Below are 10342 nucleotides of genomic sequence, written 5' to 3'. Positions count from 1 at the left end.
ATAAAAAAGAATATAGTCTTCTTAAAAGGAGGAGGTCAGCTCTAATACACAAATATTGTAGGGGGGTGACCTCATTTTCCTCAACGGACAGATCATTCAGACAGAAAGTTTGTAAAACAAAACCATCTGAACTGAATGATGTTGGACCCAACAGACATCTACAGACCGTTCCACTCAGAGACAGATCAAAGGATCTTACTCAGTGTTTGCTTTACCTGGAGCGTATTCACTGTGCTTTGTGTTTGATTTTACATCGACAATCTCTGTCAGGCCTATGATGACAGCTCTTACCATTTCTTTCCCTTCGTCCTCTTCATTCTCTACCTGCTTGCATACTGCCTCCCTCTTGCTTTCCTGTCATATGTACATACCCATATGAACATATATGAATATATACATATAAATATATATAAATTAATTTACAAACCTATAAAGAGTTCTAGGACCCACAGGAGAGAAAACATGGTGTTTATATTTCTGTATCGCATTTACGTCAGTTAATATGATTATATCCTGTTCTATCCATCTTCCAGGAAATGACATCATTGAGTTCTTTATGGATCAATAAAACTCCATTGTATGTGTGTGTACATTATATATATTATATAATATATAATATAATATTATAATATATATTATATAATTACACGTTTTCTTTATTTCTTCACCTGTTGGTGGACACCTAGTCAGATTCCATTATTTAATTATGAATGACTATGGCTGTTTAACAAACAAGGATATGTAGCTGTCTCTGTGGTATGTTGACATGGAATCCTTTGGGCATATACCTAGAAGTATGATGGCTTGGTCACATGGCTGTTCTATGTTTAGGTTTAGAGACACTACTATACTGAATTCCACAGAGGCCAAACTAATTTACATTCACATCAATGCTATGTAAGAGTTCACCCTTCCCTCACATCCTGGCTAGAATTTGCTTCTTGGTTGCTACTGTTGTTGTTTAATAACTGGGAGGGGATGGAATTTTCCTGTAGTTAATTTGCATTTCACCAACTACTAAAGTTGTTGAACATTCTTCATTTTTTTTAATTCTTTGGGAATTGTGTACAATGTATTTTCAACATATTCACCTCCTCTCTCCCAAGCCCTCCCTACTCTCCCAACTTTTTGTCCACTGTTTTTTAAAACCCATCAAATCCAATCTGTGCTACCTGTATACTCCTGAGTTTGTGGCCATCCCCTGGAACATGGTCCACCTGCCAGGGACCGCTCCCTCAAAAAAAACAGACTCTCCCTCTCTCATAGCTCTTCAGCTCAGGGTGGGATTTTATGCCCACATCCCTTCTCTATGCAGGTTTCTCTGGGTTGAACTTGCCCGAGGCTGAGTGTGCCAATCACAACTGCTGAGTTCATATGTATGTGATGCTGCTGTTGTGTCTAGACAACTATTTCATTCTAGCCACCCACTGCTTCTGGCACTTAAAATATTTCTGCCCTCTCTCCCACAGTGGTGCCCAAGTATTTATGGTTGTCTCTTTGGTCGTCTTTTGAGATCAGATATTTCCTACCCCTCAAGCACTTTATCACCGTTGACATAAACATGTGGTCTTCACGTTCTATCAATATCTCAAAGTATCTTTTGAAAACTGCCAATTCATTTCATCAGTACGTTGATTGATTGATCGGTTGGTGAGTTGACTGACTGACTGGGGTTTGTGTCAATTATTTGAGTTCTTTATATATTCTAGGTATTAATCCTCAATCAGTTATATAGCTGGCAAAGGCTTCCCCCTAACCTGTAGGCTATCTTTTCACTGTGGTGATTGTTGCCTTTGTTATTTAAAAGCGCTCTTAATTTCATGTAATCTGATTTGTCAATTCTCGAGATTATTCCTTGAGCTATAGCAGTTCCTTTCAGCAAGTCTTTCAATACTCCTATCTCTTGTAGTCTCTCCAGTATATTGTATTTGAGCAGTTTTAAATGTTCAGCTCTAAACATATTTGATGTATACTAAATTGATTTTGGCACATTTTTGGAGAAAGGAACCTCATTTCACACTCCTACGCATGACTAGACACCTTTTCCAGTACTACTCACTAAAAAGGCTAACTTGTCACCAGTGGATGGTTTGGGCATCTTTGTCAAAGAAAAAAAACAACAGTTATGTGGGATTAATTCTGTACCTTTTGCTGTATCCCATTGATGTGTGTGCCCTTCTGTGATAGTACCATGCTAACTTTGTTACTGTCATTCTCTAATATAAGTCAAGATCAGGGACTGAGGGATCCCCAGTGTTAGCATTCTGTCTAAGCTCCACCCCACAGTTACCTGACAATAGCCAGGTATGCCTGACACTATAAAAGGGGGCTGCTTGCCCCCTCCTCTCCCTTTTGCTCTCTTGCTCTCTTGTTCACTTACTCTCTTACCCTCTTTCCCTTTGTCCCTTCTCTCCCCATTTTCTCCCCCCTTCCCTCCACGTACTCATAGCCAGCCTCTCCTCCTCCTCTTCCTCCTCCTCCTCTTCCTCCTCTTTGTCCTCCTCCTCCTCCTCTTCCCCCCCCTTCGGCTCCCTCCCCCTCTCCCTCTCCCTCCCCTCACCCTCTCCCTCTCCCTCTCCCTCTCACTCTCTGTCTTTCTTTGTCCCTACTACCCTGGGCATGCAGAGGCACCCCCTTCCCCCATACCTCTGTACAACATATCCCCCCTCTCTTTATATTTTTATAAACACATCACCCAGCATTACTCTTCTTTCCTGGGATTACTTTAACTATTTTTACTCCTTCATGGATCTATATAAATTCGAAGAATTTTTTTAGTCCTAGGAAAAACATTACTGGAATTGTTGTTCTGTTTTCTAATGGGATCACCTTGTGTCTGTGACTGACTCAGTTCTGGTAGCAAAGCTCTTCTCATTACATTGCTTTGGCCAAACCCTAAGCATGGAAAGGTTTTTCGTTTTCTAGTGTTCTTTCGATTTTTTTTTTTTTGCCTTAGTGTCCTGGCATTTTTGTTGTAAATGGCTATCACACCCTTGATTAGGATTATTCCTAGATATTTAAAAAATATTTTGAAGCTATCAGAAGACATTAATTTCCTTTTTTTCCTCAGTGTGTTCATTATCAGTGCATTAGAAACCTATTTTGTATCCTACTGCTTTGCTGAAGGTGTTCATTGGTTCTGGGAATTTTCTTACAGACTTTCTTGAGTGTACTATGCATAAAAATTATATCACCTGCAAATAGGGTTGGATTTATTGTTTACATTTCTACTTGTATGTGCACATTGTTTCTCTGATAAGTGAATGAGATCCAAGATGTGTAGGAAAGTCAACTGAACAACAAAAGTATCCAATTTTAAAATTGTCAAAGAATACAGATACTTCTCAAAATCTGAATAACCAACTGGGCAGAAAACAAACAAACATAAAAACTGTATCAATACTCGCTAGGGAATGTGAAAACAATCCACAGTCCATCTCCACTTTGCTGACTATCATAAAATACAAAAATAACAAATGCTGGCAAGTATTGGAGAAAAGAAAGTCCTCTGAAGACTGGTAGTGGGATTGTAATAAAGTCATTATAAAAACATTGTGGAGGCTAAAAAAGAATTTAAAAAACTATAAGTACACATACCATAAAATCCGTATGTCTGTGTATATATCTAAAGAAGATTACATTGTTTTTAAAGCATGGTCAGGCCTATCACAGCAGTACCCCATTCCTGGTACCAACTTCTGTCTTAGGGTTTTATTGCTGTGAATAGACACCATGACCAAGGCAACTCTTTTTTTTTTTTAAGATTTATTTTATTTATATTAGTACATTGTTGCTGTCTTTGGGCACACCAGAAGAGGACATCAGATCCCATTACAGATGGTTGTGAGCCCCCATGTGGTTGCTGGGAATTGAACTCAGGACCTCTTAACCACTGAGTCATCTCTCCAGCCCCAAACAAGTACGCCCGCCTAAATTGTTTTAACAACAATTACTGGTTATTAGTAATAAACACTTCATGTCTATTGCAGCACTATGAAATAGCCAAAATATGGGATCAACACACGTACACTTCAGTGACTGGATCAACAAAAAAAAACATGTCTTTGAATGTTCTGCCATAAAAATAATGATGTCAACTGACAAAGATACAGATGGGAATTGAAGTCATTGTGTGACATGGAAAGACAAATATCACATGTTCTTGCTGTTCTGTGGAAACTAGAGTGGAACTGTGGTCACTAGAGAGTCAGGATGTGGGGAACAGGAAACTGTGTGTGTGTGTGTGTGTGTGTGTGTGTGTGTGTGTGTGTGTGTGTGTGTGTGACAGAATAGGAAGTTTTAATACAGGGGCACAAAGCCCAGACTGGAGAGATTACCTACAGCTCCTCTTTGACATAGGATAGTAACTACTGGTTACCCTCTACACTGGAAGCCATCTATGGTGAATTTCAAAATGATTAAACTACACAATTCCCAATACATAGAATGATAGTTGAAGAAGTGGAAATGGGTACTATCATGATTTAATTAAGATATATTATCACATCTACTTAATTACAATAATGTAACCCTAAACTATCTAAATTTTTTAAAGGAATTGCTTTGTAAAAAGTTTTTAAGTGGTGAGAGGTAGGTTATTTTTTAAATCAGTGAGGCTCTGAGAAGGAGCTAAGAACCTCTGAAATGAAAGTGTGGTTCCTAACCTAGAGACCAAACAAGACTAGATTTACAGCACTGAGAGGACTCTCTGAAACAGAGTACAAAACACACATGTGTATGCGCCTGAGTGTTCGCCTAGGAAAAATGAGTTCATAGTCTTCATTAGAATTTCAAAGAAAACCATTAAGTATCTCAGCGTACACACACACACACACACACACACACACACACACACACACACACTGTCGCAGGATAACCCCGTGAACCAGTAGGGACTCTTCAGATTTCTCAGATAGAATAAACCAGTAAAATAAATACATTTTTAAAAGTAGCAATAAGTCAAAAATTTAATGAATCTAAACAAGTTCGATTAACATGCAACCACATTTAACATGACGACTTATCTTAGAACGTACAAAAGATTATGAAATCATGTTTATTTCTTCTTTGGTACAACCAGACATGTTATCTCAAACTTTTAAAATAAATAATGTCAGCCACAAAACATATGCACGTTGGGGTATCACTTCTTTGCTTTCACGTGGATCTTACAATGCGAGTGCGTTTGGAGCGCAGTATATTCACAAATTCAGAATAAAGATGAGAACCACCATCTATAGAGACCACTTCTGTGACACGGCCCTGATGAAGATTTTAAGCACCAATTTTGTTGAATGTAGTGGGTTTTGTTCCTTAGCAGTACTTGACACAACTGATTGTTCAAATCTCAGGTCAATATCTTAATTGAAATAAAAACAATGACAGCAAGTGAGGTAAACTGAACAGTTTGCTGCTGCTGCTGCTGTTGTTGGCACAGTGGCCCACAATACATCATATATGCACTCATAGCACACTAAAATCCAAAAGCCCAGGAGGAGGATTTATAAATTTGCCTAAAGAGAAATTGAATTTGACTTTTGTCTGATGACGCTCCTGAAGGAACAAGACTTAACGGAATAGCACCAGTTCTTCTAAATCCGATTGTCATATAGCACGTGTGTAGTGATGTCTGAGGTGAAACCTTTTAGTCGTTGCCCCACTGTTGGATATATTGTTTCTCCCACATGCTCCTCTACCAGGCACGGTGTGTATAGGGGAGTCTAGAACACGAAGGCTTTCACTTGTCAGGCCCTTTGCTAAATGCTCTTTGACCTGCCTGAAGGGTGCAAGAGGCTGGCTCACAGAAACCAGGAGGGCCTGGAGGACCTGGGGGCCCAGGCACACCAGGAATTCCTGCCACTCCTGGGGGACCTTGCTCTCCATCTCGGCCATTTTTCCCATAGCTGGCAGGGCCTGGATCACCTGAAACAGACAAAAAGCCCACACATGTGAACAAACTGTTGATTAGCAGAAGACACTAGACCCTCGGAGCCTAGCAGCCTGCAAACAAATGCCTTTGGAGGGGACCCATGACGCTGAGATGAGGAAACCCCATTAGTGGGTGTGGCTTTCATAGAAATCAAAGGCAGAAAGTCATTTTAGTGTGTCTCCCATATCTGCATCATGGCGCCCTCTAGACGTCTATGTCTACTGAATACTGAAACGTGACTGGCCCAGTTGAGGGGAATTGCAGGTATAAAATGAAGCTGTTGGAAGGTTTATCGAGGAAAATGTTTAAGGTGTTTTATTAATGTATTTTAGGCTTATTACCTGATACGATAGTATTTTGAACCTAGTGAGTGAAATAAACTGCACAGGCATCCCTCAGTTTACAGTGTGGTTAGGTTGAGAACATAGATTAAGTCAAAAGTGCACCCTGGTGCCAAACAGCAGGACTTAGTGACCGGCTCACCACAGAGTACTCAGGTCTTTCTACTCGGGAGTGCCCCGCCAGCTCTGTGCTTCCTGGCATTGGGGGAGCATCATATCACGTGTTGCTAACTCCATAAAAAGATCAAAATTCAGAATTTTTAAGTTGAGTTTCTACCAAATTTGTCTCGTTTCGTGTCATTGTAAAGTGGAAACGTCTGAGGTTAACTGTATTAAGCCAGTGACTAGCTGTGTTATTAAAGTTAATTTCGGCTGGCTCTGCACCTTGCGTGGTGAAGATTTAAAGTCACAGGTGCTGTGCTAGTTTTGTGGCTCGAATTATCTCCCTCATGAGCAGAGACGCTAACAGCCTCCCTAATTTCTAACGGTGACCCGTGTAGAGACAAAAATAATCATGGCTAAGAGGTTAAGAACACATGGGCTTTCAAGACAAGTGGTTTTAAGTTCTAACTCAGCCATTTATGAACCATTAAAATCGGGGGGGGGGAGAGAAAAATAAAGCCTCTAACATTCATTATCAACAACGTGAAACGTTTGCGTTTGTTACCATTAAGTTCCACACATTAAACGGGGGCTGTCTCGATGATTAGATACTACTTATCAGTGTCTTTTAAAAGATCACACCACGCTCCCTACAAAATGTCATACTCTCACCCCGGCACGAGTTTCACCACAGCGAGCTCTTTGCAGATGTGTCGTGCGTGATCCCTCAGTAGGCACACATTCTGAGGCACAGCATGGCACTGAGGTGTTCTGCTGCCTCTGTCCCTTTGCCTCAACAGTTCTTCATTCCATTACTACGGAAACAGTGCGAAAGCACCTGCATTCACTTTGACAGTCTGATTACAGGGATCCTTATTCGGTCTTAGCCGCTCGAGAAGCCAAAAGCCAAATCTTCACATCCAATTACATACTGCTGTGGGTGGAGGGACTCCTGGTTTTTTCCCGGGGTTCTCAGTCTTTTTCCTATTTTAGTGGTCTAATTACGTACATCTTATTGTAATGACCTGGACGTATTAAGTGATATTATTATTGTTGCAAATCTCACATATTTTGAAATGCAGGTGGGCGTCAGAACCTATTTTACAGACACCTCATTCTTCTGCGTGTCTCATATCTACACCCTCCACAAAGCAGTGTTAAAGGGCAAACCATTAGCAAGGTTTAAGGGAGAATAACTATCTTCAAATGTATGCGTCTCAAGCAGAAATATGTTATTTCCAATAAATTTTCAAATAGACTTTTACCCAACTATCAGCTGAGGGAAGTAGGTGGTTATCCCTTAATGGAAGACATGTTTTCCCTCATCCGTCCCTCATCTACAGGTATGGCTGTCACAGCTGCTCCATGAGACCTCTGCATCCCCTGACACTACAGACAGTTAAAGGTTACGCCGATTTTTTTTTCCTTTTTAGTTTTAAAACATAGGTCACATCTAATTATGTATAAAAATGTGGTTTTCATGCACTTTGTCAATAGGAATGTCCCACTGAGATAGGTCAAATCTGTCTTAAAATCAAACCAAGACCAAGGAGAAAATGGCCCTGCTCACAAAAGAAGCCAAAGACCCACCACGGGGGCTAGGCAGGTAGCACAGACTAGGCCAACCTCAGCCCACAGGCCAATTTGTATTCATATGAAAGCATAGCCATATTTGAACACAGCCATGCTAATTTGTTTACATACTATCCGTCCGTGGCTATTTCAGGAAGGCAGAAGACCAGAGTTTGAAGAGCCCTCATTATGCCTTGCCCATCCTGGGGGGTCTCTTGACTACACCAACCACCTACCGACGACACAGCTTCCTGAAGCATCGTTGACCACACTGCCAGAAACTTGAGGACTTTAAGACCCCATTTAAAAGAATGGGTATGCCATTCTCTGTGTCAACACTAGAGGGCAGGCATGTTACACTGATATAGGCAGAGCCCTTCCCCCCCCCCCCAATACTTAACAGAACAAAACAACAGTGCATATACACGCGTGAAGGAGAAAGAGGTGCAAATAATTGTGTTAAACAGGTGATCTGATGATTTGTGCGATGGTTATTTAATCTTTGGGGATGTACCCCAAAGATGCTTTTTCTATATATATACTGAGCTTACTTCTGTGGTATTTCATTTAATTTATTCCTTTCCCTAGTGAGTTTGAATGCACAGGGAAGTCAGGATTTATTATTACATATTTTTCCTTGAAATGCTGCGAGTGCTGAGTTACTGGTCACACGCGGGCAGTTCAGTGGCAGCAGGCATGCAGGGATGTCCCTTAATGAGATGACCTAGCTGAGCAGCAGCATTAGCTAGCTCTGGTACAAAAATGAGCAGAGGGGAAATTAAAGGCCCGGGGCTTGTTTATAAGATCTGCACAGCTCTGGGAGAGAGGCAGAAAAATAAGAGGCTAGAGATATGCCCGCATCACGTAACTATGGTGACAGAGACAAACTAGTCACACTGGACAGCCTGTCCTTTTGTCGATTTCATGAACCTGGTCTCGGGAAGCATAATATTTCCCTCAACCACTTACAACCAAAGATACCTCCGTCAGGACGTGCGACCTGGGCCAAGTCTGCCTATGCTCAAATATAAAGAAAGGATTGATCACAACACAGTCAGCTGAATTCTCAGTGTGGGACTTAGCCAGCCCCTGCTCTATCCCTGCCCTATGGCTTTTACATGTTTCGGCGTGAGTACAGATCCTTCTAGAATCACCCATCAGGGGTGTGGTTCTGACTGCTGTTTCACAAGATAGAACTGAGAGAAGCAGTCACTGGAGATGAGGGGAGGGGGGAGCACACATCCTAGGAGCCTGTACTCAGGGCTACAGCCCTTACATATCTGCCCGTTCTAATTCAGTTACAATGAACCACTCGGCACATGTCGGCTTTAAAGTAGCAAGGCACTGTAGCCAAAGTGATAATCAACGTTAAAAGAATGACCTGTGGCCTATAATAAGCAATGTCATAGTAGCACCCCAGAACATGCCATCGCTAACTCTGAACAAACCGAGACAGGTTGCTGTGAAAGGAGACAGGGAGCAAGAAACTACACAGAAACAAAACAGGGACCCTAAGAACTGATCGATAATGAAGGTCCAGTATCACAGATTGAAAATTCTAGGCATGTTTGCACAAACTATGACGACATGCTCTTTTTCTACTCTGTAGGATTTAAATCCAAAACTCAAAAACAGTAGGGACAATCATGAAGGGTTCTTCGAATGGAGACCATCACAGAAAACCACGACCACACACAACACCGAGATTAAGCTTTGATCATGGAAACCCTGGCTCCGGGGGATACATCTACATCACAGCTCCCGGCTCTATGGTTCAGGGAACGCAGAAGAAAGGACAAAGGAAAAAGGGCAGGAAGACTATAAGAGCCAGAACTCCTGGAAATGTGTTTTGAGACAATGTATCCTGGAAAATGGCTACCTAAACAAGACAGGAAGGATGACAATATCAATGAACATACTAAGTGGAAAGGGGGAAAGTTCTCCAGGTCCTACCCCAGGACAAAGAACTATAGGCATCTAATGATGCCTGGGAATTACACTCACCCCAGCATCAACTTCATAGCCTGTCTAATGCAGAACGGATAGACCAACAATGACTTAAATCCTAGATATACCAACAATGACTCAGCTGGTTCTATGAACCTGTGCGTATACATACATGTTTACGTGTGTGTAATAATGTTAATCAAAAGAGAGGCTATCAATAAGAGACAGGGGGCATGAGAGGGATTAGATGGGAGGCAGCATCTAGGGAGGTTGGAGGGAGGAAATTTTGTAATACTATTTAAATTAAAAACATTGTAAAATCACATTTAAAGGTGATGAGAGGGAAGGGGGAAGCAATATAACTGCATCTTAATTAAAATGTGTCTTAATTTAAATCTTAAATTAAAAAGTAAAGCTTTAAAATGGAGCGGGTATTTCTTCCAGGCAAAAT

The 10342-nt window shown here is 41.1% G+C and overlaps 1 protein-coding gene across 2 annotated transcripts in view; it reads right to left on the bottom strand.

The window, feature by feature from the left end:
- Positions 1–4935: 4935 nt before the first annotated feature.
- Col9a1 (collagen type IX alpha 1 chain) overlaps positions 4936–10342 on the bottom strand; it is an 83189-nt gene continuing 77782 nt past the window's right edge. Inside the window, 1 exon segment of one of the 2 annotated variants that reach the window (NM_001100842.1) lies at positions 4936–5922. In NM_001100842.1, coding sequence (NP_001094312.1) covers positions 5738–5922 — 185 coding nt within the window. In that variant the 3' untranslated portion in view covers positions 4936–5737. 2 annotated transcript variants of the gene reach the window in all.

Source organism: Rattus norvegicus, chromosome 9, assembly GCF_036323735.1.
Source record: "Rattus norvegicus strain BN/NHsdMcwi chromosome 9, GRCr8, whole genome shotgun sequence".
Lineage (NCBI taxonomy): Eukaryota > Metazoa > Chordata > Mammalia > Rodentia > Muridae > Rattus > Rattus norvegicus.
Note: the sequence above shows the minus strand (reverse complement) of the source record. Positions and strands in the feature narration are given on the sequence as shown.